At 39.1% G+C, this 16966-nt stretch overlaps 1 protein-coding gene across 1 annotated transcript in view; it reads right to left on the minus strand.

Moving 5' to 3' along the window:
* Nucleotides 1-16966, minus strand: part of cerkl (CERK like autophagy regulator) — a 35500-nt gene that overhangs the window by 6544 nt on the left and 11990 nt on the right. The window contains exons 4-8 of the mRNA XM_071480188.1: nt 8809-8940; nt 7831-7894; nt 4732-4862; nt 4526-4600; nt 548-725 (exon numbers count right to left, since the gene is read on the minus strand). Coding sequence (XP_071336289.1) covers nt 548-725; nt 4526-4600; nt 4732-4862; nt 7831-7894; nt 8809-8940 — 580 coding nt within the window. The remainder of the gene's footprint in view (nt 1-547; nt 726-4525; nt 4601-4731; nt 4863-7830; nt 7895-8808; nt 8941-16966) is intronic.

The following is a 16966-nucleotide window of genomic DNA, read 5'->3' on the forward strand; positions in this document are numbered from 1 at the left end:
CATTGATGTTCCCTGAAGTTGCTCCCTGGTACCTACTACGGCAAGCTGTGATTGGTTGGGTTTGTGTAGTCTGTCATGTCTCAACTGAAACTGAAGAAGCTAAAAGGATTCATTAATTTTATTTTTACTCTTGTGCTTTTTCAACTGTGATATGTCAAAATATCCTGTGAAAAAGTTTCAGGCTTAATTCAAATTCACACCCTTTTTACCTTATAGTCCCCCATATTTACTGTCCATCATTTTGTATGTGTCCCAATTGTGAGTGTAAAATTTCCACACCATAGTGCCCTCAAAACTTTCACAATGGAACAAACAAGTATTTTCTGTTGACAATCCCACAGTGTAATTTGTAGCAATTTATGGATGCGACTCAACACTTATCAGTGATGATGCAAAATGTCTTTTATTCAGGGAGTAAGGACTAAGAGAACAAAATATTCAGGTGAATTTTATTTATGTTGCCCCAAATCATTAATTTGTGTTTGAGGGATTTAGAAAAAAAAAATTAAGTTAGTCTTCATAACTTTAAAAGATGTGTGGTTGTTACCTTAGTCTAGCCAGTGTCTTCACCAAAGCGTACTCTCGTCGCCTCGTTGATGACATCCACCTCTTCTTCTCTGCCCGTGCTAAGCTCCGCCCACCAAAGCCAAACATGGCGGAGAAACCAAAACGCACCAACTGACCGAGAGACGAGAAGCTGCACATGTCCACCTGCTGCAGGTGACCTGTGGGGGTGGGGGGTAAATACAGATGTTTGAAAAAGATCCTATTGATGATGAATAATTAGTAGAAAAAATTAGGATTTCTCTCTCTCCATCTCTCTCTCTCTCTCTCTCTCTCTCTCTCACACACACACACACACACACACACACACACACACAAGGAACCTGTAAGGAGGCCAAGTGGTCTTGTGGTGAGAAGTTCATTAATATTCATGAGAAGCAGCACTCCAAATATGGGCGACAGAAGGAGGTCAGGAGAGAGAGAGTATGTGTGTGTGTGTGTGTGTGTGTGTGTGTTAGTATCCACAAACGTCCATCAGTGGAATCACATTGCAGTAGAGGGACCAGTCCCTGGCTGTACACCAGGCCACTCTGACCTGTCTCTGAAGCAGCAGAATTCAGAGACATTTACAGCAGATTTAGGACAAATGTGTCTCCGCTGCTGTTTACTCATGTTCATCATGATTTTATTTGCTAAGACTGTTTCCATTTCATTTGTTATGTTTTGCTTTTCTTGATACAACTTTTTCAACTCAGCCAAGTATAAAAACCCTTTTTGTGATTTTTGAATTTCTGGTGTTTCTGAAATCCACTTTCTAATGTGCTGTTGTAACTGTTTTCCAAAGCAATAAGTCAGTTCTCATTTTTGCGTGAAATTTTCCTTTAATTATGACAAATTCTATAATTTAGTTGTTTCCTACACATACACTTGTACCAGCTGATGTAAAGCAGCCAGCTGTTAAAGGTTTCTGATTGGTTGAAATCACGTTCTTAAGTTTGCTATAACAAAAGTTGAGTATTTCAGTGTTAGGCTATTGGACAATTATTTATTTAACCAGTCCTTATTCACAGAAACTTAAAGAGTTCAACATCATGTTTTCCTGCTGATCACATCTACCCTCAGTTTATTCATTAATCGAAATGTACAAACATGAAGTCAAACGTTTCTGAGCTGATTATTTATGTCAAACTGTATATTTTATCTTTAGCTGAATGTACTAACAAAAATCTGGTAAAACAAATAGTACCTGTGAGCTTTTCACAGTTTCTGATCTATATATATATATATATATATATATATATATATATATATATATATATATATATATATATATTGATATTCTATTAGTAAATAATTATTACATTTATCAATTTATATAAAGAAAATTAGCCAGTAAGTTCACTTAAAAGTCAACTTGTCTGTGACTGACTGGGTTTGGATTGGGAGGACATCACCAACAAGCAACATTGTTTTATCTGATTGTATTCAACGGACAAATTTGTGATGTTGCTTGTTCTCCAAAAATACAGGCCTTTAAAGTAATTCATAGAAATAATAATAATTTAACAGGGTTTCTGCTTTATTCATCAAAATATACTTAAGATTTTTAACAATATTTTTAAACTGAATTTTCATAAATTTTTCACTGTCACACAGATCAAGAATGTGAAGCGATTAATTAATAATGTTTCCTGGACTCAGATATATTTCAGAAAATTGATGCGTAGATAAACCAATGAAAAAGTGATGAATAAAGTTTTTGCTAACAAAAATCAGCCTCATCAAAATCACCATTGAGACCATTCAACAAGATGCTTGATCAGCTTTCACAGACACACACACACACACACACACACAGTGTGCCATCTGGCCACATACCTGCTGTAACCTACTGAACTGCTGTCTCCCCACCTGTCTGTCTGACTGACTGCCTGTCTGTCTCTCTGGATAGAATCTGATTTCCTCACCATATGGCATGTTATCTGTGTGTGTGTGTGTGTGTGTGTGTTTTGAGGATTAAAGCTGAGACGGTCAGTGTGTCAGTGAGATCAAACCTGCAATGCTTCTTAAAGGTGCAACCAATATTTATTTTGACCATGAACTACAGGTAAAATAATACATTAATTTAAATAACTTATTTAAACAATATTTGTAACATTTTCTGATGCTCATCATCACATATTTTTTCACACATTTTTTTCCACCTCCTGTAAACTTAAATAAATAACATGTTGTAACTTGTCATATTTGTTTAATAATATTAACAATGAACAATAATCAAAGTTTAATGTAAAATGTTTATAAAATTGTCATTTTACAAACATTTTATTTTATAACATGTTAATCAGTGAACTTTATAGCTGCTCGTAAAGTGTACTGTTACACAGGGACAGAGCCAGGCTGCTTCCATTTGTGCTTAGCTAAGCTAACAAGCTGCTTGGTGTCACCATTTGATTCAGAATCTATTCTCAGTGCAGCAATGGACAGGGGCCAGTGTTAGTCCTGAGGAAAAGCTGTCACTGTTCAAAACACTATGCAGGATTCTGAAATAAAAGAGACTGTATATTGAATTATTTTCTTCACCCGACCAGAGCAGTAAAAGTTTTGAAAAGTGCTGCTGTGTGTGATTATCAGCCAATCTCGTTTGTTAAGGCTGGAGTTTGGTGCTCTGCTAACAACAGTCTGCAGAGCATCACTGTGCCCTCACAGTTGAGTTTTTTTCGTTCAATTTTTTTTCACCCACCCCTACCTCATATATACCATACAGACACAAGAATGATATCAATCTTTAAATATACTCAATCTAAAAGAAGGAATCACCCAATCAGAAACCCGCTATGTACACAAACTCCTCAGGTACAACGCTGTGAAACCTTAAGCACAGTTTGTCAAGATTTAGTTGCTTCTGCAAATTAATTTATTTGTCACAATACATGGTTTTGTTTTCAACTGTTAAATCCAACAATGGTGTGATTGATGCCTTATCCATCCCTTAGCCATCTCCAAAATCAAAAAGGACAAAAACTGCGACTACTATGTGTGAATCATTTTTGTTTTGTTCTGGCCAACTTTATTTATTATTTTTAGTTCTGTAATCTATTTTGTTATATTGTCCCTGCCTTACAATTTCAACTGGAACTGCTCTGTATGTCTAAAAATGAGGTGTGCTGACAATAATGGGGTCACCACCGCTGAATATAATAACTGTTCAGGTATGTTCACCTGGTTGTGTCATGAACACTTCTGAACTCACCTGGTGTCCGTGGGAACAGCTTCCTGTCTGGGAATATTAACTGTTTTCTATTGTTCAGGAATTAGCCACTGAATACTCCCATCTGTCACACACACGCACAGCTTCCAGTGTTAATTAGTGTTAATGAACCCCCATCACATCACAAACTGTCATTCAAATGCAGAAGGCAGGTCTGCTGCCAGCTGATTGGTCAGCAGGTTTACCTGAGAGGGGGCAAGAACTGGTAAAGGGGGCGTGACTGTAATGAGTAAAGCTGTGATTTAAAGTGAAGCTGATCCTGCTGTTAGACATCTGTCTCCCACCACCCTCCCCAAACTTCTGTTTCCCTGCGTTTGTTTGTTTTCAAACTGCTAACCTGTCTGAGTGACCGTCAGCCAATCACATCAAAGCTCAGCAAGGACACAAGCTCCTGATTGGCTCCCTGAGAGCTGCTCCAGTAAGTTAAACTTGGACGACAATAGGGATTGACTATAGACCTATAACAGATCTGTAATAGATGGAAGCCACTCATGATGACTTCCGGCTGTAGACCTTTAACAGATAGAAAACACCCAGATACCCCACCCTATGGCTATAGATCCATATCAAATAGAACCCACTTATGATGACTCTGACCATAAATCTATAAAAGATAAAAAACCACCCAGGATGACCTTGCAAGAGATTGATGACAGGAAGAACTTAGACCAGGTAGAACCACCACAGCCAGGAGCTCTGATGGTGAGAACAATGAATAAATTAATGTGATCTGGAACAAGCAGAACTTACCCAGAACAATGTGGAGGGCAGCAGTGACTGGATCTCTGACTCCATGAACAGAACAGGAAACCACATCTGTAGAGCCTGTAAAAATGGGAAGAAAGACTGTTAATAAACGGACATCACTACTACCTGACAGTTTTTACATAATATGGGTCTACTGTGTGTGGGTCTACATGCTGTGGATCTACATGTGGGTGTGTTTTCTCTCTCACCTGCAGGAATGATCCCCAGTGGCAGCACTGGCTTCACTGGTTTCTCTGGAGAGTCTGCATCTAGCTGAGCTCTAAGGACCAGAGCGTGACACAGCTCTGCCACTGAGCCGTCCCCCCCAACACACACCACCCTGGCAGACAGGTGGAGACAGACCAGAGTCAGGAGGGTAGACAGGTAGAATCAAAAAGACAGGAAATGATTTGTGCATTTGTAAAGCCTTCTCAATGACCCAAGTCAAAATAAAACTATCCTCTAAACTTTTTTGTGAATTCTGAAATCCAGTGAAAGTGAACAGTATCTCTCTCCTCACAATAGCACTGAGTATCGAACCTCAATATTTTTTGACACTAAATGAACTAAACTAAATGAAATGTTGGTAAAATGTTTTCATTTCTGATCAAAGATGAACCAGATAAGTTTTCCTTTGAAAGGCAACGGGAACTGTCAGGGCTGAAGAAACCTGTGCTCGAATGTCCTCTGTAATATTTTTGGGAATTTGGAGGTTTAAATGCCACATGTCAGACTTTAATACATATATTTACATTGTTTTGTTTTTGTTTAGTTTTTTTAAGGCAGTGTTTTAGACTAAATATCATACAGGCTGTAATTTCAAAAAGGTTCTTGCAGACCATGTCTGAGTTACAGATGAGTAGTTCTAACGACTGTCATACGTTACTTCACTTTATCAACATGACACTTTGACCATCTTCAAGCTTAATTCATACAGGTTCTACCTTTTGTACATCCGTGTTTTTCTGCATGAATTTTGCCTAATGACGGTCTGGGTGTGTGGACTAAACCTTCGTGTTAATAAAGTGAGCTCAAGTGATGGATAGTGTGTGAAATTATCTGGTTTTCATAAAATTTTACTGCTTTAGAAAAAGAACTGAACAAATAAAATGGATTTATTATCCTCAATCAGAATTACATACTTGAGGGTGTAGACAGCTTTGGAACAACATTTAGACCAAAACTTCGGAAGAAAGATTTTATAGAAATTATACTTGAACATTTGTGATAAATAAAATATGAAACAATGTAGTTTTTTACTCCAAAAAAGGTTGTGAGTCAAATATTGTCAGTTTGGTTGGTGGCAAGTCAAAGGGTTGTTAGGCAGGTTCCTTAGGATTTTGCCATGGGACAAAAACTGAAAAAATAAGAAATAATGAGCGTGAAAGAAAACATTCAACCCTGGTTTGTACTTAGAGATGTGCATTTACTTTCAGAACTTTCTTATTATTACTGTCATTATGTTTCATTTTTTATGAATATTGTAAGGTAGGTGTTATTGTGGGTCCACTTTTTTAAAATGTTGTCTAGACAGACAGTTTGTGTGTTGCAGTGGCAGTGGTAGAGACAGTAATAACAGTAATAAAAACTTGATTTTTTAACAGTTCTGTCCTTGTTTTCAGGAGCTCATTGAAAAGCGAGAAGGTTCATCTGCGGAGTTTGTGTTTGCAGTAAATGTGAGGTGAACAGGCTCCGCCCCCTCCCCCTCATCCTGTGTATGGGATTACCTGAAGCTCCGGTCGCCACGGTGACAGCCAGCCTAATTGGCAAATGTAGGTTTCAACCAAATCCTCACCAGAGCAGCCTCATACACACACACGAACACACATACACACACACACACACACAGCAGCTAGCTTAGCAACGCTGAGCTAATCTTCTCTAAGCACATTAAGCTTTATGAGGCCTGAGCACAAAAGCTGCTTACACACACACACACACACACACACACACACACACACGGACATGGACCATCACAGCTAGAGTGATGGGACATTGATCAGTGTTTTTGTGTTTGTAGTTATAGCTGTTGTTGTTATTATTTAATTCAGTTACATAAAATATTATTTTCACTTTTATTAAAGAGGTTAGCTCAGTTGGCATTGACCTCACCTGTTTTTCTCTGTATGTGTGTGTGTGTGTGTGTGTGTGTGTGTGTGTGTGTGTGTGTGTGTGTGTGTGTGAGATCAGTCTGGGTCAGTGTGTTTTAGTGTCAGCCTCTGACAGTAAACTCCTGTTTAATTATCGGGTTCAGTTCAGTCTGTTATTGAATGATGACGCCACAGTTTTGACATGTTAAAATTCATTTAACATTTAACTTTAAATTTTGGTTTTTATTAACTAAAGCTTCATTTAACTTTAACATGTTAAACATTATTCTTCACTGTAAAATGAAAGGGACCTTTTGTCTTATTTTAAAATTGTTGTCTATAATTTTTACCAGTAACAATAACTCTGGGCAAAAGTTATTATCAGAAATCGTGCTACATTTATAAACACATTGGTTAGTTCTCCTAAAAGTCTTTCTCTGCAACATTAAAGTGGAACATATTATAATTTAAAGCATAAATTGAAAATCTGTCTTGTGTGTAAACCAAACATGACTGTAGCTGTAACTGTTGCTCTACACTATAATACAAGAAAACACTTGTACAACATAAAGTCTGCCATTGATAGTTGTTGTTTCAGTCAAAAAACCCATGGTTGCTTGCTATAAGTGAAAAACTGCTTTCGTCTACCACTGTCTGAAATCAAGGAGTCATTGTTTCAAAAATTGCTAAGAACTTCAATGGCAAATCTGCACCATTAACGCTGAAAGCTGAAACTCCTCTGTATAAGTTTGGCTGTGCAGCTAAAGGAGATACAACTGGCAGACTGAATTCCACTATATCCTGGGAATTTTTGCCCATTTTCTCTGGGAAAATACCTCATGTTAAACTCATCATTTTTACCATTTGTGTTCCTGTGCAGTGCATCTGTTTGTGAAGTGACCTTTTCCAAACTTCACTAATGTTACCATGCAACTGCGAAAACTAAAGCATGACAAAGAACTTTTCATGCTGACACAAAATCATGTGAAGTATCCAGTGAAGAAGATCACATATTCTTTTAAGAGGAAATTATCAAATATTAACACATAGCATAAAAGAATAATATCAGAAAATGAAATCTTAAATTAAATTAAACACTAGTTTATGCATGATTAACTTTAACAAACTTAATGTCTTGCAAAAAAAGCACAAGATAAGAGTGAATTACTCCCAGCAGATGTTCATATTTAAAGTCACAGGAGAGAGAGAACAACTAACCCATCATATTCATCCAGCTTGCATTCCTTCATCACTGAGAGAGCATGACCCTTCCTCTCTGTCACTGCAGAGAGGAGAGAGAGAGAGAGAGACAGGTCGAGAGAGAAAGAGAGAGAGGTAGAGAGAGAGAGAGAGGGGAGAGAGAGACGAGAGACAGGTAGAGAGAGGGGGAGAGAGAATGAGAAAGAGAGACAGGTAGAGAGGGAGAGAGAGGTAAACAGATGGAGAGACATTGAGACAGACAGAGACAGAGTGTTCATGCACGTGTGTGGTCACATGTACACAAGTGTGTGTTCGATGGCTGCCAAAAAAAAGTCGGACAACGGATATCACACCATCTGCTGAGAGGAGGAGAGGAGAGGAGGAGGCAAAGAGAGGAAACAAGGAAAGGAAAGAAAAGGAAAGGAAAGGAAAGGGAAAAAAGGGATGGAAAGGAAAGGAGCCAATGTGAAGAAAAGGACAGGAAGAAAAGGAGACAAAATGAAAGGAAAGGAAATAAAGGGAGGATGAGAAAGGAGAGTAGAGGAGATACAGGAGAAAGGAAAAGAAAAAGAAAGGAAAGGAAATGAAAGGAGAAAACGGGAGAAAAAGAAAAGAAACAAGGAGAGGAGAGGAGCAGGTTGTCTCCCTCTGTCACAACAGATGGGCTAGGCTCCGCCCCCTGTATCAGGTTACCTAGCGACCAGAGACCGCCATTAACTCTGACCTTTGGACCTCCTCACATACGTGTGACTCACACACACACTCACACAGACACAGATTTCACATCTTCTCTGATGTCAAAAAAGACGGGATCAAACTGTTCAAACCGCTGCATCAGTTCGTCGCAAAATTTAAACAGAATTTTATCATGATACATGTGAGGTGTAATATGCAAAAATCATCTCCACCCACTGTCGGTGCAAGGTATAAAATAACAGAAAATACTGTTTGTTGTAAAACTGATCAGTAGATAAATAAACAGACGGACGGACTGACCAGTGATGTCGGTGCGGACGTCCGCCATCTTGAAGAGCGGAGCCACATGATCTCTGTAGATGTGAACGGCCTCTTTCTTGTGGCTGCTGGGGTTGATGAATACCTTCAGATACCTGGGTCGACTGCTGAACCCTGTACATACACACACATGAAAATACAGAAAGAGTAAAATCAATTATCTCAACATTTTGATTTTCTTAACAAGATTTTGTTAACCCCCTGACTTTTCATCCAGCATCCTTAGCAGATCAAAGTTTTCACTCATCCAGTTAGACACCACTGGTTCTACTTGATGGAATGGCACCAAAGTTGTACTGAAATTCACGGCTCCCAGATGATAATAACTGGAGATCCTATAACTTTTCATCCAACACCACAATGACCAAAAAGCTCCAAAACGACTGGCATTCCTTCCCTATTTACTATATAGTGCACTACATTTACGATTGGCATATAGGAAATGGCAATCTCTTATTTCTGACTAATGAGTAAAATATTGAGTGTCTATTAGAGAGTAGTGAATGAGTGAACAGGGAAGTGATTTTGGACTCAATTTTAGCCAAAACTGTTTTTCTCTGCAGCTGTATTTCTGATTGGTGAACAGACTTTTTTATGTGTTTAAACCTGCAACTATTATATATAATAATAATAATATTCATTAACCTGTGAGTCTTTATGGTTATTAATCATTCAATTATTTAGTCGATAAAATGTTAAAAGTAGTGAAATATACCATTCATAATTTCCCATAATCTCTTTGATTTCAGCCCCTCAGATTGTCTGTATTAATCATTGTAAATCAAATATATTTGGGTTTCGGTCTGTTGTTCGGATCCTTTAAAGTCTGTGAAACTATTTATGGATTAATTAAGCCAATAATTGACTGAATGATAATGACCATTATTGCTACACTAAAGCTGACACTGTCCTCATTCTGCCTGAAATCAACACTGATTACTACACACTGTTCAGTGAACACACGTTAAGAAATACACCTACAGCTAAGTTTTGCATTTCACCTTAATTTGGAAAAACAACCAACTTGTACTTGTCACATAAATTCCAATTATCATAAGTCTGGATGGATGAATTGTAGATTGTACTTAGAAGAATAGACGCTTGTGTGCTTGTGTGTGGCAGTGTGTGTGTTTACATGGTATCGACTTCAAACTACAGGCACACACACACACACACACACACGTACACCCACACACGCATACTGAACCCCTGTACAGCTCATCATTAGACAGATTTAGAGACCGCATTATAAATCCCCATAGACTAGCACAGATCAATACACACACACACACACACACACACCGGCTCCATTATCCAGCTCATTACAATAATCTGCTCCCAAAAGGCTGTGACCTCGCCCTGTTAATGACCCCACACACATACACACAATGCACCCCCTGCCATCTCTCCGCCCCACGGCTCTGACCAGGCTCTCAGGAGTTCCTGTGTGGAGGAGCTACCCAAAACCCCCACCACTCCTCTCTCTACTGGACCCCCACCATTACCAGAAGCTCCATCCTTTTGGTGTCCCAAAATTACCGAGGCCCCTCTCTACTCTCACTAACATGATCCCTGTGTAAGCCCAAACCCCTGTAACATTTACCTGACTAAAACTTTAATTTCTACAGTAAAACAGTAGAAGATACTTGCAGGCAATGAGCCACTGGTGACCTCAATGTCTTGTTTTGTCCAACAATCCAAAACCCAAAAATATTTAATAAAAGATAAAAAAAGGAGAAATTTCTTGCATTTGAGAACCTGACAGCATCAAACATATGGCATTTTTCACAAAATCACTTAAACAATTACCTGGTGTCGACCAGTGATTAACAGGGTGTCTCAGTGTCATTCAGTTCACCATATCCACCCTGATAGTTCCTGATCCATCAAAAGGTATTAGGATGGAGGGAGTACAGACTTTTTTTTACACCTGGAACTAAATTTAGTCTCTATTTCCCTCTGTGAACCTGCAGATAAAGTTCTTGAGTTCTTCTAAAGGTTTTCGGTCATCTGGGAACAGAGGTTCCTCAGGGGGACGCTGAAGAGTTGCAGAGTGAGAGACGTAAGGCAAAGATACTGCATGAGGAGAAAGAGACAGGTGCATGCCGGTGTCCTGAAAACCACTGGAAGTCAGTTATTTTTGTTTGGATGCTGATTTAGCCCAATATCAGTGCTCTGTCTCATTAACTCACAGAAAAAAGACAGAACCTGCTGTGGACAGATGAAGTTAAAATTGAACCACAATCCTTGGCACAGTCAAAACTAAAAGGAGAAGTATTTGATGAAAAGAACACCTCTTCTATCTGTTAGTAGCCCAAACCTTTGCACATTACAATTACTGTTGGAAGTTTTTTTTCTTCTATTTTTTTAAGTTCATAAAATGAAAAATAACAGTAGTTTCACATTTGAAGAAAGGATTATTTTACGTGTATTTGTTGCAGGGGTTGTATTTACTTCTTTTCACTTTAAAATAAATAAATACATAAATGCAGGTTAAAAAACAGGGTTCTAGTTGTAAGCCAACTAAGTGGCTCATTTACAAAATCACATATTATTCTTGCAGGGAGTATACTGTTTACCTGTTTACAGAAGCAGAGTAATGTTCATGGTGTTAATGATTTAAAACAGGTTAAAATCACTGTTTTATGACACTGATGAAAATAGTTATGAGTCCTAATCCTGAATGCATAAAAAAGGCTTGTCTATCTCCAGCTCTCTCTCTCTCTCTCACACACACACACACAGAGACACACACACAGTCTCACAGGAGATGATGTCATTCACTATGTTGATATTTTCCTCAGAAGAAAGGCAGATAGACACAGAGATGTAGAGAGATCAAGTATCCATCAGATCATCTCCCAGCCTCTGCCAGCAGCAGGTTGCTATGGCACTGCTAAAGCGTTACCATGGTAAACAATCCCAATGTTGTCAAGGAGAAGTGTTGAGTTTCTGACAGAGCACTGAAGACTGAGCTGCCGAGTGTTGTCGACAAAAACAGATTATATTTAAATTCAGACTCCATCTGAACCCCGTGAGCAGCAGTGATCAGTTAGAGGCTTTAAACTAAACTTTCTCTGGTTCCAGCTTCTCCAGGGGGGAATTTACTGCTTTTCTCTTTTTCATATCACTCTACATTGAATATATTTTGACTACACAAAACAAGATGTCATCAGTTATGGAAATATTTTGTTCAAAAGGCCAAAACCATGTTTTGTGATGTCACTCTGACGTTGAACTTTGACCTTTGACCACCAAAGTGTAATCAGTTCATCTTTGAGTCCAAGTGGACTGAACCATCAATCAGTTATTTAGAAAAATAACTGTCAGACCTGTTGGGAAGGAAAATAATTGTTTTGTTTGCGGCCTCACAGTTGTATGATGGATTAAAACTACCTTGCCTCAGGTTTTCAGCGTTCATAACGTTCAAATTACATTAAATCATGTTTCAACAACAAGTCTTACCTCTCAATATGCAACGTTTGAGTTGCCAGGTTGCATTAAAATCGCTGTGTCAAATACAGGGACATACAGGGGATGTCACAGAGTTTGACCTCCTGTACAATCAAGTTTTTTCTTCCTGACAAACTAATAAAGCCTTCTATCTGAATATGAAATAGAGAGACAGGTAGGCACGTTACTATGGATACAGTCAGTGACTTCATGGACACTAGTTAATATGTAACACACACACACACACACACACACACACATACACAGGGCCATAAAAGTCCTCCTTAGACTGAAACGGTCTTTTTTTAAAAGACACAAACTAGACAAGAACAATTATGGTACAGTTCAGTGATGTAAGTGCTGTTTTGTGCAGTCTGTTTGTGGACCTGGTTCTGTTGAGCGTCTCAGGCAGTAAAACCCTCTGTAAAACTAATACTCTTTTATGTTTATCACTTCATTCTTCCTCTGTGGGCCCATGTGCTTGTTGCTTATGGGTCTTGATATTTTAGATTTTGAGAATAAAGTCAGAATATTTTGAGGGGAAAAAAATATTTCACAAGGGAAAAGTTATAATCAGAGCTGAAACAATTGACTGATAGAAATTTTAATCTACTACAACTATTGTGAGAATCAAATCATTATCTAAGTAATTTTTCTAGCACAACCATCCGCTCTCTGGTTCCAGCTTCTCTGTTTTTGCTGCTTTTCTGTTTCATATGATAGTAAATTAAATAAGCTAGGATAATATAAAGACATGTGACATGGGTTTGAGGAAATTCTGATGAGCTTTTTTGCTACATCCGCAAATGTCCATGAGTCAGTGAGTGAGTGAGTGAGTGAGAGTGATGAAGTTACACCACTTGTCAGCCAAGTGTTGGACTTTCCCATTTGGCCATTTATCTTTCAAAATAATTCGGTGTGAACAGTTTCTATCGCGTTATCGCTGATACATGGTCCAGCCATATACAGTTGAAACCAGAAGTGTACATACACTATACAAAAAGGCACATAACCTTTTTGTTCTCACCGTCTAACATTTAATCAGATTAAACTTTTCCTGTTTTTGGTCAATTAGGATTACCAAAATTATTTCCATTTGCTAAATGCCAGAATAATGAGAAAAGGATTCTTTTAGACATTTTTTATTACTTTCTTCAAAGTCAGAAGTTCAAAGTCAGAAGTAATTAGGCTTCCACTAAAAACTGTGATGTTTCTTCCTTATTATCCTAGAAAAAGTGATCAGACATCTTTCACTTGTTACTTTATATTATAGTTTCTGAAAGATAAACTTAAGATTTGTTAAGGTACTCAAAATGGATTTGAAATCAAACTTCCTTCCTACTGGCCACACAGTGTGTGTCAATGCTGTCAATTTCACCGTGTGACATATTACAGTACCACCAACTGACAATCACCACCTCCCAAAGATTACACTTTGTCATGGCGAACCCAAACTAACAGCTCTGTAAGCAAGCAGCAAACTGACATTGGATTGACAAGACAATTGATCTGGGAGGAGTCGCGACAGCACCTGGTGACCAGGGCAAGCTCAGTCTGGCCGTCCCGTGATCTCCGCTGCCGCCATCGGCCTGTCAGTCTGTTGTGCTGTTAAACAACTGCAGTCAATCCATCCCACCATCTGACTGTGCGTATGGAAACAGACTCTATACAGCATCACTGCTCGCCTTTTGTCACTCTGACCGCCATTCACTCTCTGCACAGTATTCTGCAGCTGCTTCACACAGCAAATGGCACTAAATAACGCTCTGGAAACAGGAAGTGTCTGCTCTCTGCTCTCCATTGTGCAGCTGAATGTTCGGACCTGAAGGTTAAGAAGTGGCAGTGGACTGCCCGCTCCGCAACGCCACGATTCACAAGACAATACGCTTTTCACACTGACCTCTGGCTGGAAAATAGGCTTAATGTCCGCACAGCAGCAGAGCGATCGTGTGTGTGTGTTTAACTTCTACACACACACACAAGCACAAACACACACCAAACTACACCACCGCGGTGTGTAAAGTCACAAAAGCCATCACAGTTTGATGTGCAGTGTGACCATGTGAGCTGACACAAGACCTGTGAGCCATTCGTGTGTGTGTGTGTGTGTGTGTGTGTGTGTGTGGGTGTGAGAGAGAGAGGCCAAACACAAACTTAAAGAAGTTGTGACTTTGCTGCTGGGCCTCATGGGTAATCTGGTTTGATGGATAGACAGAGGGACAGACAGACAGGTGACCAGCGATAACATGTCAGATCGATGCCATGGTGACAGGACGACGGCAACATGAGTGCCTGACCTTTGACCTCTTCATTTATGGATAGCTTGTAATGTCTCTGTTGGAGCTGACATCGCTGGATCAACACAGAAAACCTGAAATGTAAAGTATGTGTGTGTGTGTGTGTGTGTGTGTGTGAGAGAGAGTGTGTGATAAATCCATACACCCAGGACTCAGAACATTTCTATTGTGTATTAAGTGTCAGCCAGGCACCGCCCTCTTCAGTGCACCTGGGAAACCAGCGTCTGGGAACTTCAGCCTGCGGCAACGTCCAGAACGTTATTCAACAGGTCCTGTCAGAAGATGTTTGTGTTGCTAAGGGTGAAGTTGCCTGAATTAATGCAACTTTATTTTTACAGGAAACATGTTTAACATGATGAATCAGATTAAAGCTTAGGTTAGCTTGCCTTCACCAGTGAGAAATCGCATTTTCATTGGAACAAGATCTTAACACAACACAGACATATTTTCTCTGGAGCCCTACCAATACAGGCTTTTTAAAGCAGATGCCAATTTTGACATTGTGGCGCTGACATTGTGACGCTGATGACATTGTTAGCAAACAGCTATCTGTTTACACCCATTTATATAGCTATTGATCCAGTTGACACAGATCAACAATAGCATTCATTGGGAGTCATGTTTGTATCCATCTGATGAATGTAAGTCCAATATTCAGTCTTCTTTTAGCTCTGATTTGGTCTTCACCAGTTCCTGATAAAAATAATAGCTAAATACCCTGAAGTGTTTAGCTTTGCCTGTCAATGAATCATGAGTGAAGAAAGGGTAAAAAAACTCAAGAGCTGAGGAAATAAGTATCTGTGGATTTGTCACAGAGAATTGTTTTTTTTTTAAATCATAGATATTCTGGTCCAGTTTGTTTCAGCTAAGATCCTGATCCCAGTCCTTTAATTTTGGGTGTCTGCTGATACTGAGTCCGATCCATCTGTTATTTGGTGCTAAGCAGGTCCAGGTCTGCTGTGACTAAAATGAGTCTGTGAGTCAGTTTGTCGTGGAAAACAGTGTTGGGCCTCAGTAATGTTCTTGCAGTTGAATGGGGTCAAATCCATGTAGCCAGGTTCAGAAATCTGGTGGAAAGTGTGAAACCAGAGGTGTACTGTTACAGCAGTAGATTAATGCTCATGGTTTTGGAACCACATGTTGAACCGTCACATACAGGTGTCACGTTCAAATGTATTTTGTTGTTCAGACTTTCATCTTGAACTAAAATGAAGTGGACCTATGTTCATGTAGACAGTATTGTAGCTAATCTCTCTCACAGACAGAATGATTCAACTGCTGACGACATGTTACTGTCGTTACTGAGTACTGCTGAATGTGTGTGTGCGTGTAATCTGTGTCTTTTTGTTCTGGTGGATTAGCAGATTAGCTCTCCCGTCTGATGTAACTGTGACTCACCTCATTAAACTGAGTGATGAACAAGCTGATAGAAAACAATGAAATTATAATCTGAGTAACTAGCACTTCATCTGTCTGACAACTAGCTAATCCTCGGACATGAGACATGTGCACGTTTTGTCTCATATCATGTCAGTGGAAGCCGCACACACAGATAAATACAGATACAAAGGTGCGGCAATCACAGAGTGAAAACCACTAGTGGGGACCGCATCTAAACATAGGACATTTTGAATGTGTGGCAATTTAAATAATCTGATTTAAAATAATAGATTCGATAAGATCTGGGAAATCACCAGAGAGACGATTAGAAGGACAGAATATATGCATATTATAATCTCCAAGGATAACAACTCTATCATATTTGGCTATAACAGGAGAGAGAAGCTCAGAGAATTCATCAATAACACCATTTAGCTTAGGGGGTCTGTATAAAAGTATGCAGTACCACCATGACCTAAGTGGCAGGAGAGATAAAAATGAGAGAAGGTTGCCTCAAAAAAGGGGACAGGATCATTTGGAGTGAACAAAGTTATTCTAGCCATGAAAAAGTCCAGGCAGTGCTAAGTTAGAGGGATCAGACATTTAACAAACCACATTTTAAAGGGGCAGGTGACAGAACAGGGAGCTGGGGAGTAGGCAGACAATTAATGAGGTGTAGGGGCCTACACCTCATTAATGACCATTCCTAGACTGGCAAATTGAAGCACAAAAAACTGGATCTTGACTTTGAGGTAACAGGGTTGTGATAAACTGCAGGCCAACAGGGGGAGCTATCATGTGAGATGGTGGGTGCAACAACCTGGATTCTAGTTAAGTCACACAGATAGTCATTACAGACAGATTTGCTTTCCTTTTACATCTTCTCAATATAAAGAGTCAGTTTTTCATCTGACATGAAGAATGAAGTGAACGAATGAGGCTGCTATTTTGCATCAGAGTCAGTATAAAGACAACAAACAAAACTGGCTGTTCACAGTGACTTTGTTAAA

Source organism: Trachinotus anak, unplaced genomic scaffold (assembly GCF_046630095.1).
Source record: "Trachinotus anak isolate AG129_WGS33_773 ecotype Australia unplaced genomic scaffold, CSIRO_AGI_Tana_v1 ptg000001l, whole genome shotgun sequence".
NCBI classification, from domain to species: domain Eukaryota; kingdom Metazoa; phylum Chordata; class Actinopteri; order Carangiformes; family Carangidae; genus Trachinotus; species Trachinotus anak.